The sequence below is a fragment of the Thermobia domestica genome, chromosome 1 (assembly GCF_964235325.1).
Source record: "Thermobia domestica chromosome 1, izTheDome1.hap1.1, whole genome shotgun sequence".
Taxonomy (NCBI): Eukaryota; Metazoa; Arthropoda; class Insecta; order Zygentoma; family Lepismatidae; genus Thermobia; species Thermobia domestica.
In genome coordinates this window covers 25,330,565-25,349,522 of record NC_137454.1, presented here as the reverse complement: position 1 = coordinate 25,349,522, position 18,958 = coordinate 25,330,565, and the positions used below count along the sequence as shown (strand labels likewise).

The 18,958-nt window shown below is 36.0% G+C and overlaps 1 protein-coding gene across 1 annotated transcript; it reads right to left on the bottom strand.

The window, feature by feature from the left end:
- Positions 1 to 14,906: 14,906 nt before the first annotated feature.
- LOC145671360 (glutamate receptor ionotropic, kainate 2-like) lies at positions 14,907 to 16,496 on the bottom strand. Its single transcript, XM_081740705.1, has one exon. The coding sequence runs from the start codon at positions 16,494 to 16,496 to the stop codon at positions 14,907 to 14,909; it is 1,590 nt and encodes a 529-aa protein (XP_081596831.1).
- Positions 16,497 to 18,958: the final 2,462 nt, after the last annotated feature.

The following is an 18,958-nucleotide window of genomic DNA, read 5'->3' as shown; positions in this document are numbered from 1 at the left end:
AGAAACGCGATTTTTTGAAAGCTAAAATTAAGGAACTTGAAGAGAATAGTAAAAATAAAAAACATCCGGGACATGTATAAGGGGATCAGCGAATTTAAGAAAGGCTATCAACCTCGTGCTTATATATTAAAGAAATCTGACGGTTCAGTTCTGATACGAATAGCATCTTAAATAGATGGAAAAATTCCTTTGACGATTTGCTTAACAAGCAACCAAAAACTAGTGTGCGTGGAGAAAAGGAGATACACACCGCAGAACCGTATATTCCAGAACCCAACCGAATAGAAGTAGAAACCGCTATAAAGAAATTAAAGAAACACGAATCTCCGGGTGTAGATGAAATTCCGGCTGAGTTAATTTTAGCTGGAGGCGAAAAATTGTGGAACAAGATACACAAGCTCATTCTCCTTATCAGAAATAAGGAAGAATTGCCACAAGAGTGGAAAGAATCAATCATTGTGCCAATTCACAAGAAAGGCGACAAAACTGACTGTAATAATTATCGAGGCATTTCTCTTTTGTCAACATCCTATAAAATCCTTTCAAATATTCTATTAGCAAGATTGACCCCATACGCAGATGAAATTATTGGAGATTATCAGTGCGGATTTAGACGAAATCGATCAACTATCGACCAAGTATTTACCATTCGCCAAATACTCGAAAAAAAGGGGGAATACAGTATCCCGGTACATCAACTATTTATTGATTTTAGAAAGGCCTAAGACTCTGTTAGGAGAGAAACATTATACAACGTTCTTACAGAACTTGGAATACCGAGAAAGATAATTAGATTAAGATATGTTTAAATGAATCCCAAAGTAAAGTCCGGGTAGGAAAATTTTTGTCCGAGCTTTCACAAGGAGATGAGTTGTCGCCATTATTATTTAACTTTGTTCTGGAATACGCTATAAGGAAAATCAAAGATAGCAATCAGGGCCTAGAGTTGAACGGTATTCACCAGGTTATGGCATATGCTGATGTAAATTTAATAGGAGATGATAGGAGAACAATAGAAAGAAATGCAGAGATCTTATTAAACGCTTGCAGGGACATGGGTCTGGAAGTAAATGCAGATAAAACTAAATACATGGAAGTGCGTCAGGACCGTAATACAGCAAATTATAGATGCGTTAAAATATTAAATAATACTTTTCATAAAGTGGATAGTTTCAAATACCTAGGATCAATATTAACAGAGGAAAATTATATCCACGAGGAAATTAAATGTCGACTAAAAGCAGGGAATTCGTGTTACTATTCGTGTTACTATTCGGTTCAAAATCTCTTGTTGTCGCGAATTCTGTCGAGGAATTTGAAGCTTAAAATATATAAATCGATAATCATGCCTGTTCTATATGGATGCGAAACATGGTCGCTTACACTGAGGGAAGAACATAGACTGAAAGTATTGAACAAAATCCTGAGATGAATATTCGGACCCAAGGGGAACGGGAATGGGAAATGGCGGAAACTTCATAACGAGGAACTACATAATTTATATGGTTTACCCAATATTAGGGTCGTCAAGTCGAGGAGGCTTAGGTGGGCAGGTCATGTAGCTAGAATGGAAGAAAGTAGAAACGCTTTCAATGGCTTGACGGGAAGACCAATCGGAAAACTACCATTAGGAAGACCTAGGCGCAGATGGGAGGACAATATTAAGATGGATTTCGCAGAGATAGGAATACAAAGTAGAAACTGGATGCAATTGACTAAGGATAGAAGTCAGTGGAGAGCTTTTGTGAACGCGGCATTGAACCTTGGGTTCCATAGGCCATAGTTAGTTGGTTTTATGACAGAATATACAATAGTGTATTATTGTTAGTCAAAGCTTTACCAAAACCAGTGTTTTGGTGTCTGAAAATTGAAACGGTTATACTCACCAATACAAGTATATAGCACTCAAAAGAATTAACTAACAGTAAGACCTGAAAACCTTTTATTGACATGACTGGAAAACTATGTCGCATCAGATAAATATTTTGGCACCCACCCATTCAAATTTCTTTCTGCTCATTGAATTGAGATAATTTTCAAAGTTGCTTGTTTTCACAATGCAAGTAACTGAGGAAAGTACAGAGGTATTTTCACAAATTGTCTTCTTTCTTTATACTCTGTTAGATCATGCGTATGTAGGCCCTATATATGCATGTTTGTGTTTGTCTGGATATAACAACGTTCTGCGAACTCGAAATATTTTAACTGGTTCTAGCGAACCGGCTGAATAGTACCACTGCGTGTAACCACGTAACATAAAACCTGTGTTCGATCCCCGGTGCGAGGAAGAAATGGAATTCTATTTCTACCCTAGTTTACATTGCCTTATCTATGTGCAATATTCAGACTGAAAGTCCACTTCATACTCCTTAGTCGACAGTGAGTTTATGATCAATTAGTGCAGCCATGGGCAACGGTCTGCGGGCCGGTTATGGCCCACTGAACTCTTTGATCCGGCTCATTTGACCCATTATTAAAAACGAATGTATTTCCTACGTAACCTCTTGAATTTTATTATTTTTTTAGATTTATTTATTTATTTATTTATTTTAATGGACAAGTGATGTCCAACTTGAGAACAGATCTCCTGTTGGAACGTAAATGTAGCACGAATATTGAGAGATTACTTCAAAGCATGGGTTTTTTAAAAAGTAACCAGCTACTTTGGTTACAATTATAACAATTTTTGTTTGCTTGTAATTTTAGTGTACACTAACGATTTTTCAGTTCTTATGAAAATGTCCATACAATTCTCGACGTCAATAAGTGATTGGCCCACCGTCTACTCCAACTTGCACATGCCTAAATTAATGTAAAGTTAATGTGTGTCTTTCCAAACATATATTCAAACAATGGAGTGCATCTTTTACTATTCGGCATTGTATGTTTGGGATGAGTCTTGAAAGTTTGGTCACTATCATAATTATTTGGATATTCTACAGCAGTATGTACACTCATGACCAAAATTATTGTCGCATGTCGATAAATGTTGTAGGAATATAATTTGATAATGAATTCTCCTGGCATTTCTGATAATGTTAGTATGTGTATAATCGGCGAAGACATGTACGTAGCAAATTTCATGTCAAAAGAACAGTAAATAAGAACAATAAAACTAAAATAAAACTTTCTTGTCTATTTAGCAACATTTTGTTTCACTCATTCTAATTTTCATATTTATAGTTCTTTTCCTATGAAATTTACCACAAATATACATTTCCCGATTATACACATAGTATCAGTATTAAAAGTAACCTGCACAATCATTATCTAATTATATTCTTACAAGAAGAAAGTTATAAATATGCGACAATCATTTTGGACATGAGTGTACAATCGCACGGTATGGAAGAATTAGGAGGGATTGGAAGGTAGTTTCAAGCGCTATTCCTCTCCTTCCTTTTTTAAATGATATCTTTTAGTTTATTTCTAGGTAACGTTCATTAAGTGTTAGAGAACACGGGAATTTGAGTTTTGGTTAGTTACTTATCTTCAAATACTCCATTGTGTTCAATTGATAAATGGCCCCCGCCGCGTTTTTAAACATTGAACTACAGTAGACTAGTAATGTGTACAACCTTCCACTCGTTACCATTGTAGTACACTGGTAATTTAATCACTATTTAAAGTAAAATTAGTGATAATTTTAAATTTTCAAAAGCAACTAAGAGAAAATGTCGGAGAAAGTATTGTAACTTTCTAAAACTTAGAAAAATGCTATGAAATAATGCTTTTTAAAAAAACTGAAAAATAACTAACTCTAACTTTATGGCCTATAGAACCTGGAGATTCAATGCCGCGTTCACAAAAGCTCTTCACTAACTTCTATCCTTAGCTAATTGGATTCAGTTTCTTTATATTTCTATTTCTGCGAAATCCATCTTGATATGGTCTTATCGTCTGCGATTAGATCTTCCTAATGGTAGTAATGTAACTTCCCGATCAATCTTCCAGTTATGACTTTGAAAGCGTTCCTACTTTCTTCCATTCTGGCTACATGACCTGCCCACCTAAGGCTCCTAGATTTGATGACCCTAACATGTTCGGTAAACCGTATAAATTATGTAGTTCCTTGTTATAAAGTTTCCGCCATTCCCCGTTCCCGTTCCTCTTGGATCGGAATATTCATCTCAGGATCTTGTTCTCAAATACTTTCAGTCTGTTCTTCGTAATCTCTTTACTTAATACTAAAAACTTTGCTTTCTATTTGGTAGCATTTTCAAAGTTATAGGAAGGGAAAGAGCACGTTGGCTGAGTGGTATTGGTGCCCTCTTCTGGTGCGAGATATCCCGGGTTCTATTCCAGGCCATGAAAGATTGATGGTTGATGAACAATATTGTGTTCCTGGGTTTTCTCTGTGTTCTCCCATTTCTTGTCAAATTCTTACTCCAGCAATTTTCATAATTTACTTTTCATTCCTCATTAGTTCCCTTTGGTCTACAAGGCATACCCGTTGGACATAAATATTTTCATTTTCTAAGTTCTAGGGGCCTATAAGTATAGAATTTTCACTTTGTTTCACAGCTGTGAAAAATGTAAAATTTTACTTTGGATGACTTTATAAGGAAAGTTATAGTTAAAAATAGTGTACTCAATAGTTTCCTGATAGGTTAGACTAACCACACTTATAACTTTTGCTTAGTATGTTTTAACAAATGAATATCCTTGGTTTATAATGCGTCATAGAGTAGGTGTATTAAACAGTAGAGCAGAACGAAAGTATCTGAAGTGTCTGATACAGCCTGTAAATACCCGAATTGTAACACATTATTATTATTGTTATGTTTACTGCTTTGGTATATTTTATCTTGCTAAACAAAGCCTTTCTCAAAATGTGATTCATTCCGAATCTAATATCTTCACTCGTTCATTCACTACATTACAATTTTCACACTAAGTTTCCAATGGAAACGCGATTAATAAATCCGATCCAGTTTGAATCGGTAGTGTCCTATCCTTTATATCCTCGGTGTAGAAAAGGGACCTTGAACTTCAATCTTTAGTTTTATTTAGTTAAATGAAATGCTTGGCTCTTTCAGATTCTTGTTCTGAGTAATAAGTCTTATGGCTGCCGAACTGTTCCTCCCAGAGCGCTTACCCATTTCGCTCGTTAGTTCATAGCTATCTTATCAACAATAGGCAAATTTAGGAAGCAGGACTATAGAGACATATCAAATACTTAATCTGTGTTGCTAAGGCAATCATTTATAATTCATGTGGATTGAAGCAAAAATGGAGAATAAGTAAGGAATTAGCAATTAATTTCTGGGCTGTCGGCATCTAGGGTCATTTAACCCGTCACGCATATGGGGGATGTTGTTCCTCGGCGATCACACTATCCGATGAAAGGGAAGGAAGAAAGGATTCAAGAAGGAAGGTAGTGACCTGGGACCTGTATGTTAGGTACCATCCTGGCATTTGCCTGGTGTGAATGAGGGGAAACTCAGGAAAACCTCACTCAAGATGGCTGGCCGGAAAAAGCTGTTACACTTTTTGGACCGAGTGGCCTCACCGGGAATCGAACCCGGGACCGCAAAATAGACAAGTATTGATAATGAAAGAAATCGTACACTCAAGATATTCATGCTCAAAGAGAGGAAGAATTTGAGTCGTAGCGTAACGTGAAACCTAAGTCAGAAATTCGTTCTGCTTGCCTGAAATAGGGAGGTCATTATACATTATACGATACTGTTATCGTCATTATACATAGCACGTCCAGAAAGTAAGTTCCGTTTCAATTTATCTCCGCTGCAGCGCTGCGATCGCAGTTCCGCACATTCGCGGTAGACGCTCTGTATCAAGGAGAAGAAACGTGTGCCATTTGGAAATCGCTGTCAGTCACGTACGCTTTGTTGTGCTTATTTACAATGTCGGTGTTGATTGAAAATCCCGCCGCTTGTGATTAGTTTTCTGAATGCGAGGAAAGTGAAATTTATTGGCAAATTTGCGATGTTTACGGACAAAATGCGATGAGTGATTCAATAGTGAGAAGATGGGTCCGACAATTCAATGAAGGACGTAGTGATGTGCACGATGAAGAACGAAGTGGGCGTCCATCTTTGGTTACAGAAGAACTGGTTCACGCGATTGATGACAAGATCCAGGAAAACCGCAGGGTTACTTTCATCTGTTCTTACATCTCACGTCTTTCCTTGGCGGTCAACACTTCAACAATGACGACGAGCTGAAAGGAATTGTTTCCAACTGGTTGAAGACAGGCGGCAAACTTCTATGAAGAAGGTACGGTATACACAACCTTGTGCCACGCTATGACAAATGCCTGCAAAATTTCGGCAGTTATGTGGAAAAGTAGTTTAAGAGTTGTAGAATTTTCTGCAATAAATATTTTTTCTGTATCTGTACACAATTTAATTTTATTACCAAACGGAACTTACTTTCTGGACGTGCCTCGTACATTACGATAACAGGCTTATAACAGCAATCCTAAAGCGAGGACCACCAAATTATATAACTATAAAATCCCACAGCTCACATATTTTTATATAGCAATTACCATTCTACTAATTTATCTAAAACCATTTCGTACACTGCATCAAGATATTACCTTTTGTTATATCGCGTAACAAATTAAACATTTATACACCTTAAAAGTTGTGCATGTAGTTTACTCAAGATGGTTCTGGAATTATATGTTATTTTTATTTCGTTGCTATGACAAATCTGTTTTAACAAAACAGCAACGTATATCAAAGCAAAACAATTACATTTATATATCCTTTTTTGTGTATATTTATTCTTCCTTTTCTTAAATAACTTGTGCATCAATTTCATTTACATTCTGCTCAAAGATGTTAAAGTACAAGTTACAAGTAAAAAAATCAAGTAGAAAAGTACACGTATCGTTATAGGCTTTCCTCGTAACTATATCATAGACTACTTTTACACGCAAGATTGAGCTTTGATTTTCTATGGTAGTTCGTGTAGTTTAGGTCCCACGTTAAGCTATAGGTCAGTGGCGGATCTAGCCCGAGACTGGGGGACCTAGCCTCCCAGTTTTTTGAGTGACAAATATAATTCAAGCTATTATTTATGTATTTTTGGAAGTTTGTACTAAACTCATGATATACTTATTATAATCTGGGTTCTGACTGGCCCCCCAGTTGTTACTTTCTAGATCCGCCGCTGCTGTAGGTCCAAGTCTCATGTAGATTCGATACTGAAAAGAACGTTAAACTTCACATCAAACTTTTTTTGGGGAGGGGGGGGGACAAAAGTACTAAAGCAAAAGTAATAACAATATTCGTAGCTTTGAAACTTTATTACAAATGTATTTATTTATTATAGCTGTTTTTCCCTTACATTTCCTTAATTGCACTTTCGAAAAAGTATAGATGTGATTTGAAATAGTTAATACTTCTTGATGTTACATTAAAATTTTAAGAAATTTGTTTCTCAAATACAATGACGATACCATTGTAAAGTTATATATAGGCAGAACAAGTGTGCAATAACTTCATATTTGTTTACATATTATTCAACTAAATACCTAACTTGAGCGATACAAAACTGTTACCAAAGAAGTTCCCCAAACAAATATGTAGTTGGCTGAATTTAAGTCTTTTTGGACTTTCTTTTAAAGATTAAGACTTTCTACTCAGATCATTAGAAACAATATTTAAAAGAAAGTCTTAAAATATATAGAAATATAATAGGCTTTTGGAATAAAGTTTACAAATTTGAACTCGGAGGTTTTCGAACTCATTTGGATGACCATTTTTTTGTAAATAAGGCTATATACCCATGTGCAAAATTCGTTCCCTTTCCATTAGATTCCTTATTCGAGTAGAACATTTAATTTAAAAGCCAGTTTAGTTTTTTAATTACTAACACTACGGTATTTGCTTTTAGAAACAATCTTACCAAGACTTTTCTCAGCGTATATAGTATAGTTATTTCAGTCACTGCCTAATTTGTCTCCTTCAAAGTACACAATATGCGTCGAAAACAATCACGATTTATTTATTTATTTTTCTTTTTCTTTCTTTCTTTTTATTTTCTTTTTTCTTTTTCTTTCTTCTTTCTTTCTCTTTTCTTTTAGAAGTTTGCCATACATCTACCGTACGAGTCATTGTGGCCCCGCGTAGAGTAGTCGCTAACGATCTTGCTTTTGGTGCTAGTGATCTGGGGACACTCGGTCGGAAAAGTATAACAGATATTTTAGGCCAATCATCACGAGTGAGGGTTTATCGGGGTTTACTTCATTCACACTAGGCAAACGGTGGGATGCTACCTAATAATGGTCCTAGTCCGTTTTCTTTCTTCGCCGGGCGTTGTGATCGCCGAAGGACGTCATCCCTTATATCTATGTGACAGGATAACATGGTCCTAGATGCCGAAAGCCCAAATATTAATTCCTAATCGTAATCTAAGAATCATTAAGACGCTTCACACATTAGACGTGCATTTGAGAACTATTAACTCAAGATGAAACAAAACTAGCATGTATTACCATTATAGTTTAGTCTCGACTAGCAATCACTTTCACGTGGCAGGATAATCAAAACTGGACAATTTATATTCTTTATTGTAATTTGTAATGAGTGTTTATTTTAAGTTTCTTTCTTTAAAGTTTAGGCTTAATAGTTGATGTTAAGTTTTCTTTTGAACAGAGTCTGCATTCAGGTGAATAAGCAAGCCTTGTGAGAATTTGAACATGTATCATAATAGGGTCTATGTAATGAATTCTTCACGATAGCTAATTGTCCTTTTAATGAAGTTTATAAGGAAGCTTTTAACGAAGCTTAGCTCTACGCGTGGCTCAAGAAACACCGAAGGGATGCTCTTAAGAGAATTTGAGTTTGACAGTTCTTATCTAAAATAACCACGAATATACAACTCAAGTTACTTTATTTCCTAGAAGATCCTCTGAATTGCATAATGTGGAAAGTTGTATTTCAGATTGCACGGTGAAAATGGTTTTACTAAAATTACCTTTTAATTTAGAAATTTGAGATGAAATCAAATTAAAATGTGCTATAGGCTAAATGAGATGGACGATAAACGAAAGCGAGGGAATGTCAACTTGTGGAATGAAGAGAGAAAGTGGAAAACCCTGAGAAAATCTTACTACACAACACCTTGCAATATAACTTTAGTTTTTAATTGAGAAAATATATACTAATTCTAATGTATTTAACTATTTGCTGGAAAAGCGACAGGATTAAAACATCTAAAGGGATGCACACATGAGAGGGGTCTTGAGGTAAGGAAGAAACAGGTTTAGGAAGTTTTGTATCTTGAAGAGTTTTCCGGATTGGGTGAAATAAGTGGTGCCAATCCGTGGAATAATCTCATTCTGTGCGATTTTTTAAGTTTAATTATTGGTAATTGGATAAAGGGAATTTTCGTCAAAATTGGCAAAATATATGGGATTTTTACTATATATATATAGTTCACGCCAACAAAAATCTCTACGATCGGAAGTAGACATAATCCGCCTTATGCAGAGTCGTTTTGACGTATGATTAGCGTCATACTAAAGGCCTGACTACTGCAGGAAACATGTTAGTCGAACCCTTTAGTATGGCACTAATAATGCGTCAGAATGGCTCTGCCTAAGGCCCAATGAGTTGTCAATTTTTAGACTCAAGTCTTTTCTTTGGTATGGGCAAAGTCCATGCTAGTTAGCCTGGCGCAAATCTTAAAGATCCCTTGTTTTCGTGGCATGCTCGTGCTGCATCTATGTGCACTTCAATTGGTATATGGCCTTTCTTTTTCTCTTATATGTTCGTACCATCTGCAACGAGAAAGATTGAAGCAAACATTAAAATGCAAATTCAAATTGCTGCAAACTACACGCAAAAGGATGTTGTTGTTATTGTTGTTAATGATGATGTGGTGTTCTGTCCAAAGGCCAGTGTTTGATTCAAAGTCTCTGGGCAAGGTGAACCTATGGCGGTTTGTCTTTGTTTGCCACGGAATGGTGATGACGTCCTAAGGAGGGACCTATAACTAAGGTGGGATCCGAACCATTTGTGTCTCCACCGGGAATCGAACCCGGGATCCCTTGAATACAGTCATCCACAAGAGACATATGCAAAATAAACCAGTCTAAATCTGCAAACATTGATGCATATACAATCAACAGCGTGCTAATGATTTTATGCGTTAGAAATCGGAAATTTCTTCCCAATACTAATAACGTGTTCACTTCCTAACAAAACATTAATAATATCCCTTATGTAAAATTTAGAAAAAAATAATTAGACAATAAACTTCCATTGTCTGGTTTCCTGCGGGGTCAGTTGTGACATTTGTCTCAATTTACCCCTAGCAGTTTGTCCCAACTAGCCCCAATAGGTATTTTTTTGCTTTTATTCGCAATTCAGTATTTCAGTTTTACTTTACCAACAAACAAAACCGTTTACATGCGTATTATAGTTGCTTTAGTTTTTAGAAAATACCATTTAATATTTCCAACTATTTTATATTGAAGAAAACAGAAATCAAACTTACCTTGAAAAATAGATCAAGACCTCCACAAAACCAACTTTCTTCTTTGCTCTGGCTTGGTGCGACTCACACTGATGGGAAACAATAGTCTGAGAACTCGTGACTGTAGGCGTCAATCAGCATCACCAGGTCATTTATATTGTTTGTACTTTTCCTTACATAACTGTCACAACCTGCCCCTGTCACAACAAGCCCCGGTCTCCTATACACAAGATAAGTGCTCGAGATTTTTTCTTGTGACTTAGGCACCGATTCTCAAAACTACGCACCATAACAATACAATTTCATACATGCATCTTCATAATTTTATTTTTGATTTAACTTATTTAGGAGCCAGACTCCTATTTCCAATCGCCTTGACTACCTGGCATCCAGGATTTTTCGAGCCTGAACAAGAGTAATATTGACAGAAATTCATTATGTGTTACTTATGTTGTTACTTTGAAACTTCAGATTTTTCTTTTCAATAACCTCACATCAGTGGTGCCCACCCCCCTTATGTCCATGACGCACCCCCCAATTGTCTATCCGTAGGTGTTCCCATGAAAAAAATCTTTTCGATTAATTTTTACACCCCATCAAACATATTTATATAGATTTTTAACCCCCCAAATATTTCAATGACGCAGTTTGCGTCATAGCCTCCCTCTGTGGGCACCCCTGCCTCACACGAAATAATGTTCTAAGTATACAAACGTAAGTTTATATTCTTTTTCCCCTTCACCCAGTCCCGTATCCACGGAAGGCAGCTCCACTAAATTTTTACTGGCCCCCTAAAATGTTCAAAGTAGGCTTGCAAATAAACTATAATATGGTGATGAACTATAATATGGTTGGATTAACTCCCCTAACTTCTACCGGCTCCCCTACATTTTTGGGGTGGCTACAAGCCTGCCTTCATCTCTGAGATGATTTTCAACAGATTATATAGTGAAAGTATTGCGTTTTGTGTTCTGAGGCCCATAAGTATATATATAAATCATAAAAACAAATATTTGATGAGTTCAGACTTTGTTAAGTTTCGTCCAGTGGATTGATTTCTCTTATATTGTTTCACTCACTGGAACAGAATATTGTGTTCATTACTCGTCATGACATATCACAAACATTCATTATCAAAGGACACAGTGGATCAATAGTGGAGTGCTCACCTCTAGTGTGAGTGGTACCTGGTTCAAATTCAAGCCATATGAATTTGTGGTGGACAACATCGTGTCCGTGGGTTTTCTCGCGATTCAGATATTTCCTCCCACATGACCATTCCACCGATTCTTTTATAATCATTCACACTCATTAATCATCCATCTCTTTTTGTTTAGAGGAGATATTCGTGGAACATAAAAGTAGAGATTTCATTTTATTTTATTCAGTAATAAGCCACTGTAACTAGTTTGTTATCATTACAGTGAGACCACATCTATTTATTTGTTGGTTTAAATGTTAACTTATGTGCTCTAAACTCTTCAGCCAATTTGTAAATGTTCACATGGACAAATATAAACAATTTACAAGTATGTACCATGGGGTAAAGAAAACGACAGTAAGCGCATGATAATATGATGAAATAATATTGCTAATGTGTAAAGTAGTTCGATAATAATACTAGTAAATTATCAGAATGCTCATGAACATAATTATCGTCGTAAATTTGTACGTCCTTGTGTTGAACTCAATAAATAATTTAGATTATTTTTACTTGGAGAAATGCTTTTTCATGTGTTAATTTCCCTGGGTTTCCCTCTAGCGCATAACTATCGAATCCACGATGAACTAAGAAATCAGCACTCTACTATCAAATAACTATGCTTTTATATTGTTGATTTTTTTCTTCTTGAGAATGAATAAAATTCGCTTCGTAACGTCGGTCGGTGACATAAGAATATGAATTAGTTTCTTACCTCAGGCTGCAAACAATGTCAATAATATAGCAAATTAGTACAGAAGCGCCCGAAGAAAATTTTCTAGGGGGGGGGGCTCATCTCCATAGTTGCTATATTACGTCTGGTATATTTGGTATTTAATATACGTGATTTGCTCTATTACGTATACATTTTCGTGAGCCAAGGGGGCCCGGACCCCACCCTGCCCTCCCCTTCGGGCGCCCATGAATTAGTGCATTTCAACTTTGTCCTAAGATATTCAAGTATATTCAAATAATTAGTAGTAAATAAATAGCTTGCTTTCTAAATAAACCTTAAATTCTGTTACTTTTCTTATTCTTTGTATTATTAGCAACGTCGTACACATTTGAAAAACATGCATCGTATCTTTCGCTAAGCCATTTCCCTAGTGAGCGGCGCAGACCTTTTCCCCTGTACCGACCTGTAACGTACAAACATGGTGGTCATTGTTTTAAGCACACGAGTAGCAGGCCGGAATTCAATCGCTAATTTTGACTAGTTAGCATCGCTGCATGAGCGAAAGGAAGTGTTCTCCGTAATCAGCTAGGTCTGAAGTATTTTTTAGAGCAATAAAAAAATCAGTGGAAATGTCCATTGTACAATTTGTATTTTTTATTGTAGTTTGTAATGAGTGTTTATTTTAGAAACGTATTTTTGATTTCCTTTTCCTTTAAGGTTTAGACTTATCAGTTATATCAAGTTTTGAACAAAAAGACTGCATTCGTATGAATAAGCACGCCTTTTGAGAACTTGAACATGCACCACAATATGTAATTAATTTGCCACGATGGCTAATTGTCTTCTAACAAAGCCATCAATGCTGCTTTTAACTGTTTTCCTTAGACAACCTTTGACAATAGATTTGATCGATTTTGTTCCAGCTAGCATATAAGCTGTTTATACATTGTATACATCAGAATATCAACAAAGCGTCACGTGATAAATCAATAAGCAGGTGTTGCTTTAGCAGGTACTTTTTCACATTAATTGCATTGTCAGTTTGTCGCACTGTTACTACATTGATAAAAATAACACATATATATTTTACAAACTACAAAGGTTTTATATATTCCACATTGTTTTATGGATACATAGTCCCATACATGCTTACTTTTATAAAACATGTATATAAGTAAAAACAAAAATAAGACAAAATAGATCCTTGGTGGCCACCCTTATTAATAATATGACTGACACTATATAAGGCAAATAATTTGGGATTTCAAAATTTGTACAACTTGTTTCGTGGTCATAGCATACGAAGCAAACCAACTGTAGACGGTATCCCTTATGCCATAATCATTGTTTCTTCCAGACATGTTTTTTGGGGGGCACTGTCCCCCGGAGTCTGAGAGTGTCCCCCCGGACGAGACCAAAATAATACATCTATAATATAATAATAAATAAAATAGTACCAGAAATGCTCCCCCGGAATACTGCGTGTGTCCTCCGCGGAACATTTTTTTCTGAAAGAACGACTGGCCATAATCGTAAAGTTTCTGTGGTAAACTCTCATGATTCGCATTGTCGAAAGCTTCAGAAAAGTTATTGAATAATCCTGTTGTTCATATCTTAGCGTTTAATGTGTTTGATCTGTTGGAAACTTTTAGAACAAAATAAAACACTGTAGTACCAACGGATTGTTTCTGAAAACCATGTTTTAGGGTGAGATAATTTTGTGGGAAACCAGGAGTGTTCAATCGTGATAATACAACATATTCAAAAAGTTTTCAAAAGACAGAAAGAATAGATGTTAGTCGGTATGTTTTTTTTAATGTATCTATATACCCTTTTTCTTTAATGTATTACCCTTTCTATGAAGCGAGAGAACTTTCACCATTTATTGTCTATAGGAAAATACGCCAGTTTTGAATGAATAATTTAAAACGTAACACAATGGCGCTGAAATAATTTGAATAAAGTTTTAAAAAACGATTGACGAAATTTTACCTATATTATTGAAGCGGGAATCCGCAAAATCTTTGAGCAAATATAGAAAAGCATTAGCTATAACTGGCCTTAGAAACAGTACGGTCATTTGAGAAGGGTTAGATGACTTTGAAGAAAGAGACATATGAGATAATAATAATAATAATAATAATAATAATAAAGATGGAACTTCAAAATAATGAACATCAAACACCTCTAAAATTTACTTAGGTTCAATTACTATATTTTATTTAAATATATATTTGTCTTATCTCATTAGTATACTCACTGAGGAAAATTTTTATTTATTGTATTTTCCTTAGCCTACAGGTCTTAGCTACGGAACATTAACTACGACATTCAATTTGGTTTGAGTTTAGCGGCCCTTTCAGCATTGAGGCTATGTGAGACGTGGACCTACAGCTTAACACGGGATCCAAACCACATGAACTCCCAACGGTTATGCTCCAAAGTTATGCTCTATATTATAGGCAAGTAAAACTAAGGAAAATATTGGATAGATCCAATCAGAATAAACGGCCTGATTTGTTCCAGAACTCACCCCATCTATTCTCACAGCCGTAAACTTAGGAAGAAGTGTTGTTACGAATGTTCTTTTGTATATTTTGAATAAAGACCAGTTATTAGTACCATTTGTGGGTAGTTTGCTTTAATCATTAGGGCTTTCACCTTCTCCACAATGAAAACTGAACCTGATATCAGAAATCCTAAACCCAAAATCAAGAAAGCGCCTTGTAGGTTATACGTAGAAAGGACCAGCGGAGACTTATCATTTTCCGTTTCCTCTTGGGTGTCCTTTAAATCTGTAGAATTAATAATTGCTAGGTCATCTTCCCATTTTTCAATGATTCCAGCCTCCATCAAGCCCTCGATCACGAAATTAAATTTTGTTTTATATGGCGAATTCTTCCGAATTACAAGGGCGATGTTATAATGCAAGATACAGTCCCTCATGAAGTGTAAATTCTTAATACGCTGTGGTTGAACGCCTTCATTTGCAGCTAGGAAGAGAAATTTAAGGTCATCAATGATGAAGGCAAGACTTCCACTTTCAACCATTCTAACTGCTTTAGCAATACTTGGGATGATCACACTTCTTCCTACGAACTCTTCATCACTTTGGTCTAGAGCATTTGTTACTTGTGACATGATGTAAGTGTCTGTAGCTCCCCATTGCAGTCCGGTACTTTTGAAGTCCATTAGGTTGTCAATAGGAGGTAACATTAAAGGTATTGTAAGCCTAGACTTCAGAGTACTGCAATAGCACGTTGTTATCAAGTAGCAAAACAACCACCACCATGACACAAAATGTCGTAAACAACCATGTGTTCGTTGCTCTGAATCAACGTGATTTGTTGTAATGGCAGAGACCACAAAGAAGAAGCTATCACTAAGGTTGCAGTAGGGGCTTGGTTGGGCTGAAGGGATAGCCAAGAAACGTAGATGAGCCAACAGGAACAGTATTCCTCCACATGAAAATACAGCCGCAAGAACAGCAAACCATGATTCTGGTTCAAATGGTAACAATGGTGCCATCCATTGAGGGAAGAGTTTTAAATTTGGTGTTAACAAAGTGAGACATATCGTGTTGTATGTTGATGTAAAGTCCATGGCAAGAACATTATCAGAGGTCATAAACATATTAGCAAGTCCTATGTCAGTACGAGAATAGAATAGATCTCCTTTGACTCCAGTCCATGTACCATTCTCCAACTGAAGTCCCCATGTCTCTCCGTCTGCAGGCTGTACTCCTTTCCACGTAAAGTTAAGGAAAGATGCTAATTCCTGGATTAATCTAACCTCAATACCATCATATGTACCATCGTGGAACTCAAATACAGTTGGTGGATTATGGAATAACGTTACAGTCAATAGTTTCTTCTGCAAATTCCTAGTCACATCTTCAAACACAGCAGTGCTCCTTATATATTCTTGTGCACTCTCAGTAGTGACTCGTTGGACAGGAATATTGACTGAATTCTTATTAGTAACTAAACTAATAGCCTCAGCTGATAATGTAGAAATTATTACCAAACTTGGAAAGTCGTTTAACACTGGGAAAACTAGAAAAGGTTTCTCTAGATACGTTTCTGGCATAAGCACAAACTTAGCACTGAAATCAAGTAAATGGTTTCTTACTGCTTGTGAAAGAATATTGGATGTTGCGTTCATATTTCTCGTAATAAATACATGGAGACCACATTTTTCTTTCAATGCTTGTTCCAAAACTAGTTCCACAAAAGGATTGAGAATTTTCACAAGAAGGAGTGGAATGATTGCAGAAGATAAGACATTTCTGGTTTCTTGATCTAAGACTACAGAAAAACATCTCACTTGTTGGTGGTATTCGCTTACAATTGCTTCCAACAGTACGTTTAAAGTGTGTCTTTCCTCCTTAGGTGGTATTACTTTAGAATGAGTATTGTGGATCGTAGCAATCAAAGATAAATAGTAGATGAGTCTTCTGTAAGGAAAAGAAGAAAATGTAAGAGAATTATTATAATTATTTTAAGAATTTACCTTAAGTCAAAAGAGGATTTGTTTTAATAGATATTTTCACATAAGTTAATTTTAAGAGACCAAGCTGGTAAAACGTATAATGTAGCAAATTCTGCAAAAAGGCCTTTATAATAATGTAATCGCTCGCTCATATTTTAATATAACATAAAAACGTAAACTACAATATTTGTAAACACTGCTGATTTGTAAATAAAAGAGGAATAATGCTGTAAACAATGTAAATCGGCGTATATAAGTATATATTATTTAATATAAAATATATGCACTAACAATTGTTGGCAAATGTGTGAGAAGAATACTTATAACGATATCTGATCTCAGATGTAAGCAATTGACCTTACATCCAGCCAGGCCCGTATCCAGGGGGGTCTAGGGGGGCCGGGACCCCCCTAAAATATTCATGATATAGGCTTGCAAATGAACTATAGTATAGTGATAAACTACAATATGGTTGGATCGGGCCTCCCTAACTTCTACACGCCCCCCCCCTTCCCTACATTTTTGGGCTGGCTACCGGCCTGTCTGGAACAACTACACGATTGGTTGAGAAAGTGGAAAATTAATGTCAATCTAGGGAAGACAGCAATAGTGGAATTCACAATAAACTTCAAGACGAAATAAAGTTTCAGGTTTCGGTCAGGAAACACATCACTACCAATTGCGCCCAACAAAATAATTTGGTATACAGATAGATCACCAGAGACGAAACTTTTTCACAACAATTTTGATATTTTGTACCATTAATTATCACAATTTTCACGTTTATGTCGCATTTATTCTTCAAATGTAGCACGTTTTTTTTTTTTTTTAATACGGAACTTGTAAACAGTATATTTTTGGTAGTAAGGCGTTTACCTAATACAAAAATGAGGATATACCTCGATTAGTTGCACATTATAATGTATTCACTGAAATATAGAAATTAATGCAAAGATTATCTAAATGTTAAAATGCAGTGAGGATATGTTGCCTAAAATATTGCATTTCTATTTGCATAATGACTCAAAACAATGGTGGGCCGCAGTTGCTCAGTGGTACAGCGTTCACCTCTGGTACATGGGGTCCCGGGTTCAAACTCTGCTCCTGCCAAGTACACTTTGTGCTCGACAAACACCGTGTGTGGTGGTTTCCTCGGGGTACTCCCGTTTCCTCCTACTTTCTTCCCTCCACCATTTCATTCATTTCTCATCATCTCCGTCTCCTTTAGACTAGCTGGCATACACATGGGACGTAAAACTCAAAAATTTCATTTGATTTTTTTAAAACCATGGAAAAGCTTCTCCATAGTTACGGGGTAGGGAAGCATGGAGAGGCCTGCCACATCCCACCACCAACTTTTTCAGAAAAAAAAAAAACAAAAATATCCCCTTATGTTATATTATAGAGAATTATACGCGAAAATGTTCAAAAACTGTGTTTTTACTCGTATATGAACAAATTTGAAACAATTCCTTGCGGGACAACTTCAGTCAACTTAGGGGAATTCCACCCCCCGGAATGTCCGCCCTACTTCACAGTAGACAACCCTTAAATCCGCACATGCTCAAATTTTGATTTGAATGTACCCAAAATTTCCTTCTCACATGTGTATACATATTGAACAATCAAATCCACCGGTATTATATGTCCTTTATTTAACTGGTGACAGCAGAACGGTACGTTACTTATTACCTTCTGAGTATCTTTGCAACTTGGAGATCTGACCGCTAAAAGTCTCCACGTATGTTCTTTAAATCTGACCTCCTATTGTGCTTTAGTAATGCCGCAAAATTTGTCTAATGAGGAATTTCCTGATAAATTTATTTATTGGCAAAATACGTACAAGAGATTTTTTTTAAGTGAAAAACTTCTCCATATTGAAAATATTTAATTTCCAGTAACTAACAATATCAGATTGGAATAAAAGTAATCGCCACGAAGATCTAAATGTTAAGGATATACTCACGCACACAGATAATCAGCGCACAGGTATCCAATTATTAGGAAGACACAAAAGTGCATTCAAAGCAGATTTTTTTTGATTGCATAAACTATTTTTTTTCTCGTAAATACCGGCATTTCTTTATCATTGTAGGCAAAGAAGAAGTTCCGGGAAACTAATAAAAATACTTTCC

Bases quoted from the DNA above. Each gene is read 5' to 3' on its own strand.
- LOC145671360 (XM_081740705.1), bottom strand. From the start codon at position 16,496: ATGAACGCAACATCCAATATTCTTTCACAAGCAGTAAGAAACCATTTA.